Below are 17,884 nucleotides of genomic sequence, written 5' to 3' on the forward strand. Positions count from 1 at the left end.
ATAGATGGATGGATAGATAGATAGATAGATAGATAGATAGATAGATAGATAGATAGATAGTGATGTGTATGTGGCAGCAGCAGGCAAAGGGAGCAGCAAGCAGGTGACATAAAAAGTATGGAAAATACTCAATACAATACAATAAATTAGAAGAGTGCATCAGGAAGCTACATTTTTAATAATCAACCACCCAATCAGCAAAATTTGCCTGGAACTTGTCTCCTTCCAAAAAGCTAATATCACTATTCAAATAAGATGGAAATGAAATTGTTACATTTAAAAAATACAAAGTGAGAGTTTTTTGATAAATCGTTCTTTAAATATGTTGTCATTGAGACACATTTGAATTGTGTCACAACTATTAATTAATTAAGTTGCTGGTTGCACGTTGGCTTGATATTTACAATATGAGAAGTTTATCTTTCTACTATGATCTGTATCTGATGTGAACATAAAACCAACGCTTCCCAGGACCGATGAAGTCATCTGGCTGCTGATTGGCTACAATGGTAAGCGTGTGCGCGCGCGCGCGCGCGTGTGTGTGTGTGTGTGTGCGCGCGTGTGTGTGTGTGTGTGCGTGTGTGTGTGTTCTGCAAAGTTTGTGAATGATTTCATGTTTAAATAATGGTGTATAACCTACATGTACAGCATATAAGACCACATAACCTGCATGCGGTATATGTTTGACTTGACCAGGCAGCTTGAAAAGAAAAACCTCTCATAGATATAATTGGGGCCACTGATTGTGATTAGTGCTTTAAATGAATTGTCATGGACAGTTTTCATTTCCACTAGTACATGTAAGAAGACATGCTGGATTCTACATACATAGCATCAAATCATCATCGTTTGTGGTCTTCTTTTGTGTGGTGCATTCAAGTCCCCTGCTGATCACTGCATCCCCTTTTTCTATAGTAATAGCTTGGTTTTTACGTCCTTTTTATTCATTGATTTAACATGAGGAAAATATTGTACTTTTTACTCTACTAACTGTATTGGATATCTTTAGTTACTTTAAAGATTCAGATTCATCATACAACAATATAATCAACTATAATAATAATGATAATGCATGTATTATTATTGATTTCTTTAAATTATTTAATTGATCCCTTGGTGAGATTCCCCAGCTACCTGGCAGTATACGATAAAGAAGAGCTCCACCGTCACAGCTGCAACATTAAGGTGACACTTAAACAATACATATTATACTGAAATTGGCCGTTATGCAAAGTATTTTTTAAAGATAATACTATTGAATACATGCCTTGTAAGTTACTTGAGTATTTCGCAGCGTTGTATGTATGCTCTCGCTGACATAAAAGGTCAGATATCTTCCGCCATTGGCCGACATTTTAGTTGCCGACAATAATATATGTCTATATGATCATCACGAAAAGAGGAAGGAGCGGGATTTGACACGACATTACTAATTACGTGTGTATTTCAGGGCTTTCGTGTGTAAATTGTGAATTTCAGGCTTTTCGTAAACATGCACGTTAGATAGACTAATGCGATATGTCGTCTAACCTAAACTTTCTCTCGTAAAAAAAAAAAAAGGTGAAAAGATTCGAGCTTGCCAGGAGTCGAACCTGGAATCTTCTGATCCGTAGTCAGACGCGTTATCCATTGCGCCACAAGCCCGGTTGATGACTGCAACAATCACATGACGATTTGAGATATCGCGATAACGAAGGTACGCCGTATGCTAAATTATTTATTCGCGTTCTCACGACCAATGACCGAAACTAAAGTGTAACACGACAAACCATCGTTTCCCGTGATGCCCTTATTTGTCAACAGCTGTCCCGGTCGGACGACATTGTTCAGCGGAGACGTACGTTTCAGGTAAAAGAGCGAGGTTCATATAATTCAGGGCCGTCAGTTTAGTCACAGTAGCAAAATAGTATATGACTAATGATAACTTGTGAGCTGACCCTTCTTATAAATGTTCTCATCATTAGCTGTAAGGATTCACTTGCTTTAGCAATGCTGGCAAGAAGAAGGCGTTCATATTTCACAGACGTTGATTGGTCAATACTTGGAAGCTGTGTGGTAGCAGACAGGAAGGTGATTGGCTGTTACTACCAACAATTCAACCAAAATGAACAATTAGGAGACGGTTCATCTGACTGTGGATCACAAGGTGAGAGGTTCGACTCCCGTCTGACTCATTAAATCGTTTGAATAAATAGATGTCGATGCAGACGATCTGAACGGCAGCTTCTGAGCGTGTATTACATATTAATTGCGTTAATCCATGTTGTAATTTGAGAATTAAGAAAGAAAGAGGAAAATGTGCAGAAAAATAAGATCACCCATGTCCCCTAGTTTATACTTGTGTTTTCCTCAATCTTCATTGCAGAGTAATACATATTCAGCAGATCTACTAATACAAGTACAATTAAATATTTAATTGTCTTCACTGAAAGCAAGATATTTTGTACAAAAAAGAAGAAAACAATTAAGTTTGCAATGCATTTATTAAATATGTTCTTTACAACACTCATATAGCACATATGGTATGACGCTCTTAATCTTAATCTACAAATAGTTATGAAGAAGAAACTCAAATGACAAGCGATGTTTCAGTTAGTAAACTAAAGACATGAATACAATTTGGACGGCAAAGGTAGGCAATCAAAAACTGTAACTTCTGCAAATCAAATTAGTACTTAAGGGGTTTTGCATGAAAGTTAAAATTAAACAAAAATAAATGAATATAGGGCAATATATATCTTTTTAAATATATGTTTGCAAAAGGAACAAAATACATGGATCTACAAGCCGAATACCAACCTCTTTATAGGTCCATCAAAAACTCACACATCTAGTTTTAAGTGCTTCGAACAGACTGCGTTTGACAATTAATTCACTAAAGAACATTTTAACCTCTTTGAAGCATTCTTGCCTGACTTGACAAAAAAGAAAAGTATGAAAATGGCCGTCCCTCAATACACAGAGGCATTGCAACCTGCGGGATAATGGCGTTCTTAAATATTTCTATGGAATGGTCATGCTAAAGAGTTATCATTTGATATCAATATACAGGACTTGGCATGATGGAAAATTAGTCACTTTTGAATGACTTGAACAAGGTACATTGTTTCTATGAAAAAAAATGAGTTGACTACCAGATATTTACACAGCCAATGCAATTGATATTTACATTTAAAAAACCTATGGCCACACAAAGTCCATATGCAGTGGGTCTAACGCAAGGCTTCACTGGGCTTTGGTGTTTCACGATCCTTCATTACTGAAAACATCTCGAGGCATTATGGAGACTTCATTGACATTCTAGTGCTTATACACATCAAAGCGCAGTATGATCTGATGCGTTGCATTAATCAATCCTTTACAACAAGAATTGCACACGTCGACGACTCCCCCCCCCTCTGCCGTCAGTCACGCTTTGGCAGTTCCTCCACACATCCACCAGGGGTCTCCCTCCACCTGCTGCAGCGTCAGTAGCCGGCGGTGGCGGCAGCGACCGGAGACGGGCAGCCGGGCTCCGTGTGCTTCAGGTGGCAGGAGTGGCAGAGAAGGTGTCCGTTCAGAGGGTAGCAGCGGTGGCCCTCCTCGTCGTTCAGCTCCATCTTACAGTCCTGAGCCACACAGAGGAGGAACAAGGGGTTAGACACATCCACTGACAGGCTACAGGAGCCCGAAGAGAAGAGCGGAGGATAATTGGTCCGATATCTGCTCCGCATTGACCTCATTTCCCAGCACTGACAGATTGGACGGCAATAATTACCGCGTTAGTGGGCAAAGACAGCTTTTAGAACAGATTCCTTTCTACATTTACAAAATGGTTTGAACTCGTCATATTAGCAAGTCCAAAATATGGGCATACTGGAAAAAAAGGAGGGGGAAAAAAAGATCTGGCCAATAAAGGATTTCTTTTGGCCAATAAAGGATTTCTTTATGTATACTTTATTTAAATCAGGAAGTCACATTGAGATTGAGCTCTCATTTAAAAGTGAGACCAGTGAGTTCAGAGATAACTATGAATAAATAAAATAATAATAATGACGTAGAAACATCGTAATGAAATAGATCAGCATGTGACATCTGAAATAAACGTTTTCTGAAATATCCTTGGTTTCGGAAAAGGTAATAAAATGCCAGCCGATTATGTAAAACAATCATTTAAAATGAATAGAACTTCAAAAGTCTACTCTAATAAACTGTAATCTGTCTTTTTGGCTGGCGCTTTCTAGATGGACGTGTTCACAAAGACCACATTTTAATGTCAAGATGCTCCTCTGTGAACAGCAATGAACAAATAATCGGTGTGCTGCTGCTGCTCACGGCCCACTGATTTTTATTTCCATGTGTGAGAACCGCAGCTGTCAATCAGCCTTTGGTTAGAAAAAAAAAAGAAGAAGAGGCACTTGAGTAAAACGCCGAGATAGGGATGATGGGGTGTTGCATACCTGCTCTCCTCAGCAGTGTGTCATTACCGCCCAGACTGTAATTAAGATCAGGGATCTACTGGCTATGATATCTCTTAATGAGCCATTCAGAGGGTACCTGGCTCAGAGCCACCAAACAGGCATGTCTTCAGTCGCAAAGCTGCAGAGAAATGTCACATTTAGTTTTCTTTTAACCCACCTCACAGTGATAGCATTCCACATGGTAATCTTTGTCCATGGATACGACTCGAATGGTCTCGTCAGACCCCTGCAATGACATTCAGAATGCAAATGAAGCTTGAGAAGAAGACTTTCTTTCAGTCTATAAAAGTGTCCAAGAGCTGAACTGTGTGTGCTATTGACACGCAATAATATTAGACACACAATAGAGCCACAAGGAGCCAAAGCCTGGAGCAAATTGTTCATGAATAAGTACAAAGATCCCGTGTCTCAATCTGTACATTTAATATTTGTGTGCTCTTTGTCCTCGAGGCGGGAGGCGTTTCTTTTTTTACTCATATTTCTCTGATTACAATATCAGCCTGAGAGGGAACTCCCCTGAACATCCGTAACAACAGCTTACATAAATGCACACAGGCTAAGCCCCCCCCCCCACCCCAAAAAACACACTCACACAAACACACACACTACCTCTCCTCTAAATACCGGCCTCCCTGCTTTCTCAAAGGGGAGGGCAGGGGACATTCCAGCAAAGCCAACTCTAATTTTGGACATTTCTTTGCTTTTGCCAGCATGTGGACTCGACTTCTCCCCGCTACCCATCTGCCCCTCCTGGACTCCACATCGAATCAAAGCCAGAAGACATATTAGGCCTCTCGTTGTTTGACCTGTCGTCTCGGGGGAAATATGGCCATATTGAACAACATGCTCAGCTCCGTGGTCGGGTCATAAGTGAGTCAACACGAGCCGATACGGATTCATAAGCTGCTGCCGCCGCCGGTGGTTAAAGGTCCACGGGTAAAAATGAAAAAGCCCTCGATGTAATGAAGGTATGAAGCTGATCATTCAGAACACGCTGGAATTAATTTCAAACTCTGTCTGCATTGACACTTTGACAACTACGACACAATCGAAACAAATCACACAAGATACATGAGCACAAAAAATAAATAGTGTGGACAAAACTATCTTATCTTCACAATGATGTATTGCAATATTCACTGAAGTATTCTAATGTTATGTTTTATTGTGTTTGAAGGTGAATGTGAGCTTACCTCTGAGGGCAGGATGGGCTGGTTACACGCCACACATTTGGGCGCCAGCACCCTGGGAGAGCATGAAGAGAGAGAGAGGTTTTCATACTTCAGTTTGAAATAAGTAACCTGCGTGCAGCTCATGTCCTGAATGGGAATCCACTCTATCCAAAAGACTAGAAAGGTTACAGTTAATATTTGATGTCTCTCTTACGCCTCCCTCTTCCTCTCTGTCTCCTCTGACCCTGACTAGATTCAAGATGGCAGGTTTCCCTCTCTCACACACACACACACACGCACACACACACGTGATTCCCCCCCGAAAATAAAAAATAAAAAGGAGTCGAAAAATGAAAACGCAAAAGGAATGTATAATTTCCACACACATGGCCGGCACCTGGAAGTCTGAGGGGAATAACAAAGGGCCTCTCAGTGCAGACGGGCATGACTGTGGCTAAAAGTCAAAACACACGCTGTATACACGCACAATACGGTTCGTCTGATTTAAATCATCAGCGTAGAGAACTTGTGAGAGAGAGAGAGGACTGTGGAGCTGCTGTTACGCTTGAAATGCTAACAGCTGATCACTTCAAAACGCAGTTTCTACACGTGGCGAACGAACACTTTGATTTCTCACTCAGATGTTCGTTTTTGTGGGTTTTCGGAGCATGTTTGCCGTTGCGTTTCGGAGCCGTTGCTGCGCGCCACCACCTCATACTGGACAGTGATCTTCTCTCTCTCTCCCTCCCCCCAAACCATCTCCTTTCATCCTGACTAAACTTCTCATGTGTCCGCCACACGTGGCAAATAGACTCAGTCGACCCTGCGGCAGCACATCCCGCAGTAGCGAGGCAAATGTTTAAGAGGGGGCTGCGCCGTCATCTGGAATAAGACACCCGGACCCTTTTCCGGTGTATCGCTAAACGGATTTAACGCGGCTAAATCCAGACCATGCGCCCTGGTTCCTTTGAAGTGCCGCGCAAACAAGCGGCCCTCACCTGTGGTAGTCTTTGAGACAGTAGATCTTGTTTTCAGTGTCCACGGTGAAGGGCACTCCGTCAAGGCTCTCGTTACAGATGACACAGCGGAAACAGCCAGGGTGGTAAGACTTCCCGAGGGCCTGCAGGATCTATAAAAGAGAGAAACCCAGTGAGGGATATCTGGACATCAATACTCTTGTTGATGCCGCACAACTTTTTATCCAGTCGTATTCAAATAGTTATTGTTCTTAAACTTTTTTTAGATGAACTTGAAATGATTCCTGTGGGTTTATTGGATTATAATAGCAGCTGAGAGTAGGACGAAGCTAAGAATATGTCACCACGAGTATAATGAATATATATCTATATCCTGGAAACAAAGAGTCACACGAAAGCTAAAAGGAAAACAGAGCAATTAAATTATACAAAGCCAATTTTAGCAGACATTATCTTGTAGGTTGAATACATAAATATGTACATATTACACAAACATCATGCAGAATACAGCCTCCGTGATTAAGTGAACAGATTTCTGCTGAGAGATACAGCATTTTCAATGTGTAGATATGAAGATAAAGCAGGCAGCACAATAAAGAAAGTGACACCGCCTTTTTTCTCTCTCCGCTGGATGGAGAAGTTTAGTATCATGTCTGAAAAATCCTTCATATGCTGCGTCACTTCCTGACTTGATCACATGCTTTGTGTGTGTGTGTGTGTGTGTGTGTGTGTGTGTGTGTGTGTGTGTGTGTGTGTGTGTGTGTGTGTGTGTGTGTGTGTGTGTGTGTGTGTGTGTGTGTGTTGCGCATGCAGAGCCAATGCTTCCTCTTGAGCATTTATCCAGATGTAGCCACAAAAAGTTTATTTAGGGGGAAGTCTGCTGAGATCACTTGGCTCGGACCCATTCACACACACACACACACACACACACACACACACACACACACACACACACAGGCAGGCAAAACACTCAGAAGTACACACAACTGGAGAGAAGGAACAGACACTCACCATGTCCATGATCAGATGTCCACATGCGTTGCACTTGTCTGCAGACTGCTGGAAACCGGAGTACTTCAACAGGCAGAGAAAAGACGACAGTGATGTCATTGGAATTTGGGTTTTTAATGGATGACTGAAGTCTGTGACTCAGACTGAGCACTAAACAGCTCCACAATTTCTCCCTGGCATTATCCAAAGTAGCCTATATGGTTCAACATGTGTAGTTTTACTAAAACCCCTCTTTAAAGCCGCTTCAACTTTCCCTCTGTGGGAGCAAGCGCTGGGAGAAAGACTGAACACAAGTCGATAAAGAGGTTCCTTCACGGGCGCAGCGTTCGAGTCGGTCAGCTCGGCTTCATCACGCGTTAATACGTATGAGCGGCGTCAGTCGGGAGAGGCCACCCGAGCAGGCCTCGCAGAAGAGCAGGCGTAATAAACAGCAGGTAGAGGGAGAACGCCGGGGCAAATTCAATTCAGTGGACATTTGGATTTTAATTGAGCAACCAGGAGCTTTCGGTGGGAAGTGAATTAGATGAGGTCTTTTACGGAGGAGGGCTCGCGGGGTAAAACACGCACAGAGCTACAGACGGTGTGAAGGATTAGTGTGGAAAATACAACCCCCCCCCCCCCCAAAAAAAGGTAGCTTTCCTATAAAAACACAGCGTGCACAATGGAAAATGTGTGTTGGAAATGACAACAGATTCCACCAAGGGGGATTTTATTGAACATCCTCTGATTATGCATACTGAAAGCGTTCTATTTTTGCAAAGTACATACAGTCATTCTGCACCGGTGTGAATGGCCTGACCGCCCTCGACCCTATAAACTCCAGCAAAGCAGCCTCTCCAGTTACTGACCTGCTTCCAGTCCCACCCCGAGGGAGGAAACTGATATGAATCAACAGTATTAGATGCAAGAACGTGCGCGGCAAGGTCAAAGTCTCTAACCGATGTGTTGCATTCAAGTTGCAGGCTGGCAAGTTGATGATAGCATTGTTATTTAGAGGGTGGGAAATCTTAATTGGGCATGGGGCATAAGATAAGGCTTGATCACCCTTTAGCTGGCCACCTTTGATGAAGGTGTTTAGTGACTAAAGGCCGAAACAATGGACAGTTTTAACATCTGGTCCCGTGTTTTATGATTGTAGAGTGGAAGCTACACACACTGATGAACCGATAACCTCCTCGTTGGGTGAATACAGAGATATTTGTAAACCTTGAGACAGTTGAGATGTTGAACGCAGCTCATGCTGTGGGTTATCTCAACCTAATGCAACAAATGTAGTAAAAGCCACAGAACTCAGTGGAGGCATACACAATATTGATTGTGTATCGAGCGCTCACCAGAAAGTCCTCTTCACAGAAAACCCTCCCTCCGACGTAGTAGAAGGCCTTGCCCCTCAGCCTTCGACCTGTGGAAACACACACAGAAGTCCCGTTGCATCATTTCACCTGGGACTCTTGAATGAAAAAGTAAAAGAAAAACATATTCTTATTATTGAATTACCATAGGTGGATTTAAGCAGACGAGAAAAAAGGCAAGTCAACGATGAAACGTCGAATTGTCTTACTGGAAAATCTTACAAAGCCATGAGAGCAGTCTCAGAAAATAGTTGGAGCACTAATGCATAAAGACCGCGGTGATTAATTACAGCCATTCGAAGGTAATGGACCCTCTTGCAATATTCATTATATCTTGCTGAATTCCGGGCAGATAAATCAAACAAATGGATCTTTGGTGTGCTGGTGTCTTAATATAATATCGCTGGGGCACAGAGCGGGTTGCAGGAAGACAAGGAACACATCTGGATCAAACACGTGTGTGTGTGTGTGGGGGGGGGATGCTGATTAAATTAAATTACTCGACAGGTGCAACAGATTAAACACTCTGCTATATTGGATTTCGTGGCGACCACAGGCCAAAAAACCGACAACGACCTGCTATTCTTCTTCTTTGTTCCTTTCTGGTGTCTTTTCACGCGCTTGGTCTGCTTCCTGTCTCTCTGAGAGCTTTAATAGTGCTAGGATCTGGAGCTGGCAGCACACACACACACACACACACACACAGACACACACAGACACACAGCGAAAGCACTTCGCAGAGCTATTCTTGCCCAGGTCCCACAGGAAGAGAAAACATTCCTGACATTTCTTTGAGTGGGGAGGTGAAGGAGGGGACAGCGGGGAGAGGAAGGGGTTAACCGTGGCGAACAGGAGCCTTTCTTCATCTCCCATGTTTACCTGAGAGCTCGTACCCAGATAGTCTCACACGGTCATTTAGTCACAAGGAATTTCAGTTTCAGGCAGAACCTCAGGAAAGGATGCTTTGAATAAAAAGGAACTTTTAGCTTCACGTCTTGAGAACGTGAACAACAAGTCAACAAGACGTCGGCGCTGGAATAATATTTTGGCACGTCCCTTCATTGGAAATTGCGGGGTTGGGCAATATGACGGTAATTACTGTGAGATTATATATTGTCCAACATTTCTTTGCCACACCCTGTATTTCACAGTATCGAGGGCAATGTTTCAAATCACTGATGATCCATGAGGAAAAACACATGAACTGAAACCTTGTGATTCATTTTCTTTGTACGTCAACGGCACATTCACAACTACATCACCGTACTTTAATGTCATAACAATAATATTATTAATAAGGGCCATGCAAGCGATCTGGCCGAGGATAACGCAGCGATGGACTGAAGAGGAGGAGATTTGGTGACCGGGCCTTGGGCAATTACTGAAGACACTGAAGACTGTCGGGGCACTGTGTCCCTGAAGGAAAAGGGGGAAGGAGGACGGGGGGGGATGGAAGTGAGATATGGGCCATCCCTCCTCTTCACGCTCCTGTCTTCTTCTTTTTTTCCCAATGAGTCAGAGAAGGAAGGCTCTGAGCTTTCCGGAGAGATAAGAGCTTAATTAAAGTCAGGAGTCAGGATTGACTATTTGAAAAGAACTGCGACTATTGCGCTTTCATAAAAATGTAAAATACCTGAGGGACAGAACAAAACACAAGGCCATTTTCTAATTAAAACATTCTTCGAATTCCCTTATGTAATACCATTCAGAAAATAAGAAATGCTAAATAACTCTAGCATGTCCTGCTAATTGGGACTCAACGCTGTTCTTTCCTGTGAGTAAATTAGCAAAATAAAGCAACATCTTATACAGCAAGTTCACATTAGTAAGACTTTTTTTGTAGTTTTCATGAGAGGAAGTCTCACCTGCTGCCTCGCTGAAGATATCTATGTGTGTCCTTTGAATTTAGAAGAAGTGTTTTTTTGTAGTCTGACTGCATTGCTCTGGTTGTGGACAGCACCTGTGGGGTGTTCGGTCACGGCACCGACAATCTAGCCACCAGATGTGAACACGCAAAAGGTTTCAGGACCGATCCGATCCTTGTGTGTATTCTCCAGAGCCGGCCGACCTGCTGGACGGGACTGATAATACGAAAGTGCGGTCTGACTAATGTGTAAACGAGTTCCCCTGATTACAAACTTGAGCTTAATCTCAAACTGGATTGGGTTGCAGCGTTAACTGTTTGAATACAGTCAATGATTAGCCTGGAGCCCCCCCCCTCCCTCCCTCCTGCTGCAGCAGTGCTGGATCCCAGACATGCTTCCTGAATGTTCTCCTGGCTCACCTTACAGGAACTGGTGGTGTGAGGGCATGAGAGCGAGTTCACGCTCATAAAACGTAATTGTTAATGCAACTGCACAAGAATGACAGATTTCCCGCCGTAAAGACTCTGGAGGAAGATGAGGCGGGATTGCTTGACGTGCAGGCTGTGTATGTGCCGTTTACCGTGTGGGCAGCGTGCGTGCGTGAGTGCGTGCCCCGGTGGCTGCCGGCTGTGTGCGCTCACTGAATGCTCTCCCTGTCCCACACTGTCCTCCCACCTCGCTGCGCTCAGCTGACATAACAGCACCCAGTGTGCTCCTGGAGCCAGACGTACTGAGAGGGCCCCTATGCCTGCATACCCCCTTCAACCCCCCCCAGCTGGGATGCTTTTCCCCGGGGCCACTCGCAGCCAGCACAACCCTTACGCTCTCACACGGAGCGAGCTATGAGAGGTATGCGGTGTGTACACTGCCCCCCCACGATGTCTCCGCTTTTTCATCTCCTTTGCTCTCACACACACACACATAGAAACACACAACAAGGGTGTGCAGGGAGGGGGGGGGGGGTAAAAGAAAACACAGATGTTAATCATGTATTTTTAAGGGGCGTCACCGGCCAGGTCAAAAGGTGCTGCAGGATAATGGGTCTGAGTGGAGGTCACCACGGTGCCGCACATACTCCACATACCCGGCGTATAATTGGGACGGAGATTTGAATTGGTCGGAGCACAAAGCCAGGTCCTTCTTCAACCAGGGAGGTGCACGACTGTCCAGTCAGGAAGCTACGGGTACGTCGGACGGTGCAGCCAGGTGTGATGAGAGCCTCAACTGACACCTGGCTGCACCTGATTGGTCAGGTGAAGTGCAGCGATGAATGAAAGGGTGGATTGAAACATGCTACGCTGACACACAATGCACAGTGTGAACGAATGAGCCCCGTAGCATGGCGCTACACGCTCTTATTGTGTCCACAAAGTGGTTTTAGTCCCAAGCTCTACACCAGACTTGGATACCGTCCAGATATCTAACCATACCACAGGGCATTTTATTGACTGATGGATGATTTAGGTCGGCACAAGGTCTTGCTCCATGTGTGTCTGTGTGGGCCGCAGGAGTGACTGGCACGCCCAGAAACCAAACACCGGTGAGCAGAGGACAGTAATCCCTAAATAATTGTTGGTTTCTGCTCGGGGGGGCGATGACTGACTGAGGAGGAAGGTACGACTTTGAACCAAGAGGACAGGGTCTTTGGCAGCCGATTAGTCACGGGGTGACATGAGCTTCACATGTGAATGGTCCGAGCAGGTGAAAGTGTCAGTGAAGGTATGCTGTGTGTGTGTGTGTGTGTGTACTTACTGCAGGCGCTGCAGGTGAAGCAGCTGTCATGGTAGAGGCTTCCCATAGCTTGGCAGGCCTGGCTGGCTCCATACACCGCCTTGTTGCACTTAACACAGACGCCTGCAACACAACACAGCGCAGGACCAAGTCAGGAAGGTCACACGGAGACACACACATTTATGATGTAGACACACTGCGTATGGATAGGGGAAAAAAAAATCGATACAGCATAGTATCGCGATATTTTGCGTGGCGATATTGTATCAATACACGGATGAAAAGTATCGATCTTTTATTTAATCAATTCTAAACTTTTTTTGGTCCTGGAATAATAAAATCTATGTATTTTTTGTTGACAAAGTTTTCAAAAAAGGTAATAAATCGCAATACATCGCAATACCCAACGTATCGGGACTTAAGTATCGTGACAATATCGTATCGTGGGACCTCTGGTAATTCCCACCCTAATTAAGAGCGGCTGTGGTCCAGGTTAATCCAGATTAATCCAGAAAATAAATAAAAATCACTTGACAGCTGGGTACTGCGATATAAATCATTGGAACAGGAAATAATTCCCGATTTGCTTATTTGACTTGGCTGAGCGACTGAAAAGTCTGTTAATAAGGAAGTGTTTCTACCCAAACTACACACAGTCGCATGTGGATTGATATCAATATTAACTGATCCACTGATCCAGGAAAAGTATGTGCTCAGAACAATGAAAAACAGAAGAAAAAGCGCAAAAGAAGTAAAAAAAAACTAAATCACATGAGAGCATAGCCATGCAATATTATATAATTTGACTTTGGACCGCTCATCTAAAACACAGGGTTTCCATGTGATTAATACACAACGTGCTGCTTATGCAACACTACTTTCCTGAGCGCTGGCAAGGAAATGGGATCTTTCTCTGCACTAATTCCCTGCCAATCTCCATCTTTCCCTCTGAGCGTGTACACGGGGCGGTGTGACAACTGGCACATGGAGGACGGTGAAAAAGTGACGACTCCCGGCTCTGCAGACCGTAATAGCGAGCTGCTAAATCAATCAGATACAGTCTGGTATGAGCTTCCAATCATGAAGTATTTACTTTAAAGTAACAGCGAGGGCGATGGCACTGATGGGAGACGACAGCAAGAGCTTCTCTCTGAGTGTGAGGCTGTGTGTGTGCGTGAGCGGGAGGTTATTTGTGTCTTGGTTGTTTTGGGTTTTTTTAAAGAAAAACGCCCTGCAGATGAAGAAGAGCGTGGCCCGGCCCAGGTCCTGCTCCAGCACTGACAAAGAAACTTCTGTTTTCACTGTATCCAGCACACATCACGCGGCGTCCTCCCCCCCACAAAAACACACTGTTACGTTTAATAACCTTCAAATGTTTCCTCCCTTAGACTTTCAGAAACGCAATATACAACTGGGTTATATATAATTCAGCTAGAGCCTCTCCTAATGCCACAACAAAGGGACACATCATCGGGGCGCGGGGGCCTGCAATGGCTGGAAAGAAGATTTAGAGATAATGGAGGGATATTATTAGAAAGCAGAAGAATGTTGGTCTTATGTAAGCGATTTGTTGACATGAAAACACAAGAAAGCAAGCATGCCCTCAAACTACTGGCACGATTGCGATGGGATGAGTGAGAGACGGTCCTTCACATCACAATCTCTGCTTGTCTTCTGTAAATGTTGACGACAAACACTTCATGCCCGAGTACACACTACACACACACACACACAGTGTGCTTTTTCAGGACTTTTTCCAGACCTGAAACTGAGCCATGGGCATTCATCCTGCCTTTTTTTTCTTCATAGCTTTGATTAGTATGCTCCATGTGAACAAGAATTGCAGTGAAAATCCATTCACTCTTTTCCTCTTCCTGTTATAATAATCCTTGTTTTCATAGTAAACTCCTTGCCGATTGAGCCGCTGCAAATCTGTCTTTTGGCCGGAGTCCCATATTCCAAAACAAGCGGGATTATTCAGGAGACTGACCGCTTCAAGCGGGGGGGAAGGGAAGCAAAACATGCAGCCAAAACCTCGCTCCACACACCCCGCCTCACCTTTCCCAGTTGTCAAAACTCCCGCTTGGACGGCCGCTTGCTGGACGAAACACCACCAACCGAAACACACAGCTGTTGAGTTGTGTCACTTCTACAATTCGCCCCAACGTTTTAGATTCACATGTGACGCATCCACGACATGATTCAAACACGAAAAGTAGCAAATCAACTTCTTATTTGACTGAAAAGTATGTAAAAAATATCACAGATGGAGTTTCTCCATCAATGACATCATCGGCTAACTGTTCACCCTGTGTATCCGTTACTTTTAGGTATTTAAAATGTGTATCCTTTACTTTTCAGTGGATCATTGTGACTTCTCTGCTCGCTTGTTTTTACACCTGACTCCGGTTGGTGGAAGGTGTGTACACCGAGCTGTTAGCTTAGCGTAGCAGTAGCAGTGTTAGCACTTCTCCAAAAGCCCCAAAGTCATCGGATTTTTGAGAAAAACTATAAACAACAGAGCAAGAAAAAGATAGCCGTTCTCACTAAAAATGTATACAATTCCATCAAAGACACAACTACCACAAAATATAATACATGTAATGTCTAAAGCTTCTGGATTATTAACCTTTTGATCGTTGTCAAACTTTTACCACAGCACACACACACCATTTAGGCCAAATTTTGACAGATAAACAGAGCAGTGACATGCATGAGAGGATCTCACACACACACACACACACACACACACACACACACACACACACACACACACACACACACAGACAAAAGAAAGCCTCCAAATGCCTGCCAGTACACGAGCCAAGAATCCCTGGAAAGAGTTAAGACAAAGTTTTCCACTCAAAAGCCAGATGGGATAAATTAATCCTCCATCTTAACACAACACTAAATGCTTCGCTGAATGTGTGTGTGTGAGTGTGTTAACTGAGATGTGCCACCACTTCTCCTTGGCCACTTATCCTTTCAGGCTCTCGTGGCCAAGGACAAAGTCGCATCTACCAACTCGGTGCTAGGCCTCTCCGTTTGTCTGCTCACCCCTTCCAACGCACCGCGGCACCTCTCAGCCTCTCAACTTGACTGGGACTCCCCTCCCCTTTGCGTCTTAAGTCCTCATATCTAAAATTCCTCGCTCTCTTCCTTCAGACATTCCTCAGCGTTCCCCCGGTGCAGCCGTTTGGCTCCGGACTCATTTTCCCAGAACATCCAGCTGCAATTTTGCCAATCAGCACTTTGGTGCACGTTTGAGAACGCGGATGAATCCCAGCTCGCCCTGCGTGAGGATACAACTCCCTGGATTGGTTAAACACCGCCATTAGCACTGGAGGGTACTTAAAGCCACATTATTCATCCGTCAGACTCGAAGAAACCTTAGCTTTGACCTGACAACCTTCGAATTGGATTGAACAAATATGACAATGTACTAAAGGTGCTGAAGATAATGCACAAAGGTTTTATTCACAGCTCAGTAGGCCTTTCATGATGACACTTACATTCGTCGAGAATACTGGCCTGCACAAGTTTTTTTTCTGGCATGAAAGCGTGACTCAGAGGATGAGCCGTGGTCTAGTGGAAAACTCCATACAGGAACCGCGAGTGGGCAACTTCTATGTGGGAAAGAGTGTGAAAAAACATCCGTAGCATTCCCATCGCTGCGCTATTTGTGAGCCTAGTCGTGACAGTGACGAATGCCAGATTATCTTCCCCGATATAAGCACCGGGGGCTGAGGACGGCTGTGGGTTAAAATCATGACAATCCAGCAGGACATTTCTTTCAACAGGGAGGCAAAAGTAGGGTGTGCGTGTTTGTGTGTGTTTGTTCTGTGGCTTCAAACACGACATCACCCATCCCACGCTCTCTTTCTCTCATTGTCATGCTTTCCTAAAGGGGGACATCCCATTTTCATGCATGGCCTTGGCTTCTTTTTCACCTGGCTAACATGTGAGCATCAACACACACACACACACACACACCGCCCAGCAACATACCAAACATCTCACCTATTTACTGTACCTGCAACAGTCTTCCAGCAAAAGCACGTCATCTTTCAACGTTGCGTTCATTCAGCTTTGTCATAAAACATCAGCCGTGGTTTCCGTTTTCAACGGGGCCTCCAAATACCAGAATTAACCGTCACAGGTGCTTATTATTTGTAATCATTTTCCCCCGTGTGTGAATGCGTTCATCACTTGCACGAGCCTGCACGGCACGCTCACGCAGCGCCATTAAGACCAATTTGCGAGCGCAGAACTGCGATGACATAATGCGCAAATGCAACTGCTCGTCAAACAAACTGAACACGGGAACGAGCGTTGAAGCTATCGCAGAGTTACTGGAGCTGACGGAAGCGATCAAGGCCTAACTAATGAGTTATGTCATCGACGTTGTCCTGTAATATATTAAATCTTATTATTAAAAGGAGGGCAACTTTCTTCCTTTTGGCCCCGGCCCCACCTTAAACTGCTAAAGGGTACGTTTCAGCTGCCAAGTGGGCAGACAATGAATCATTTCAAGAAAGACAAGAAACTAATTAGGAAATGATGCCGTCTGCATTCCACAGGAGAAAAGAAGAGAGACGCTTGCCTCCAAAGTCTCTGCTTTTTATCAGCAAAGACCATCAAGGACGCCAGCAAACTAATACTTACGACAGTTGGCTTGCACTCATAATTAAGATGCAGAAACACAGACAAACGGGATGAATGTGTGCGTCTGCGTAGAAGGAGGGTGACAAAGGCCGGCAGTGTGTGCATGTAAATATGAAATGAAAAAAAACGAGTGGGTGTATGTTCTGAACTGTGGGTGGGCGGCTCAGTCTTTCAATGGGTTTCACAGCTGTGGGCTATCTAACAGAAGCCCCTTGATACATTTGGATAGTGTAAACTGTCTTACCAAAGTAGTCAGTCTTTGGTTGGGCATCCATCTCTTTTTCCAGGCGATTGGTGAGGGCTTCTAACTTCATCTCGGCTGCTGAAGGCCCCTGTTCAGAGGGTGCGTTGAGAGACTGACAGGCGAGTTGGACAGGCTTGGAGGGGTACAGGAGTTCGGCTTCAGCGCCGAACGCATGTCCGCAGACCGGTATCTGGCTCTGGCCTTGACCCTGGCTGCTGCTTTTGGACACGTTGCCGGGAATCAAGGTGGCAGACGCCACCTGGGCTTTGGGCACAGGTGTCTCCAAAGGTTCGGGTGGGAGCGGGGACGCCGCCAGAGGACCATTGTGGCCGGCGGAGGGCCTCGAAGATGGAGAGGATGCTGCGTGACGGGCTGCAGGATGTGTGGAGGCCAAGTCGGCTGCCGCC

The 17,884-nt window shown here is 44.6% G+C and overlaps 1 protein-coding gene and 1 non-coding gene across 2 annotated transcripts in view; both read right to left on the reverse strand.

The window, feature by feature from the left end:
• Window positions 1–1,571: 1,571 nt before the first annotated feature.
• On the reverse strand, window positions 1,572–1,644 carry trnar-acg (transfer RNA arginine (anticodon ACG)). The gene has a single exon. It is a non-coding gene; the product is annotated as a tRNA-Arg (tRNA).
• Window positions 1,645–2,464: 820 nt separating this feature from the next.
• LOC137781817 (Wilms tumor protein 1-interacting protein) overlaps window positions 2,465–17,884 on the reverse strand; it is a 16,501-nt gene continuing 1,081 nt past the window's right edge. The window contains exons 1-8 of the mRNA XM_068570822.1: window positions 17,478–17,884; window positions 12,590–12,691; window positions 8,955–9,022; window positions 7,621–7,683; window positions 6,631–6,761; window positions 5,654–5,705; window positions 4,618–4,686; window positions 2,465–3,608 (exon numbers count right to left, since the gene is read on the reverse strand). The exon at window positions 17,478–17,884 is cut by the window's right edge and continues 1,081 nt beyond it. Coding sequence (XP_068426923.1) covers window positions 3,468–3,608; window positions 4,618–4,686; window positions 5,654–5,705; window positions 6,631–6,761; window positions 7,621–7,683; window positions 8,955–9,022; window positions 12,590–12,691; window positions 17,478–17,884 — 1,033 coding nt within the window. The 3' untranslated portion in view covers window positions 2,465–3,467. The remainder of the gene's footprint in view (window positions 3,609–4,617; window positions 4,687–5,653; window positions 5,706–6,630; window positions 6,762–7,620; window positions 7,684–8,954; window positions 9,023–12,589; window positions 12,692–17,477) is intronic.

The sequence above is a fragment of the Clinocottus analis genome, unplaced genomic scaffold (assembly GCF_023055335.1).
Source record: "Clinocottus analis isolate CAN_PGR_092001 unplaced genomic scaffold, fCliAna1.0.p SCAF_9, whole genome shotgun sequence".
NCBI classification, from domain to species: Eukaryota; Metazoa; Chordata; class Actinopteri; order Perciformes; family Cottidae; genus Clinocottus; species Clinocottus analis.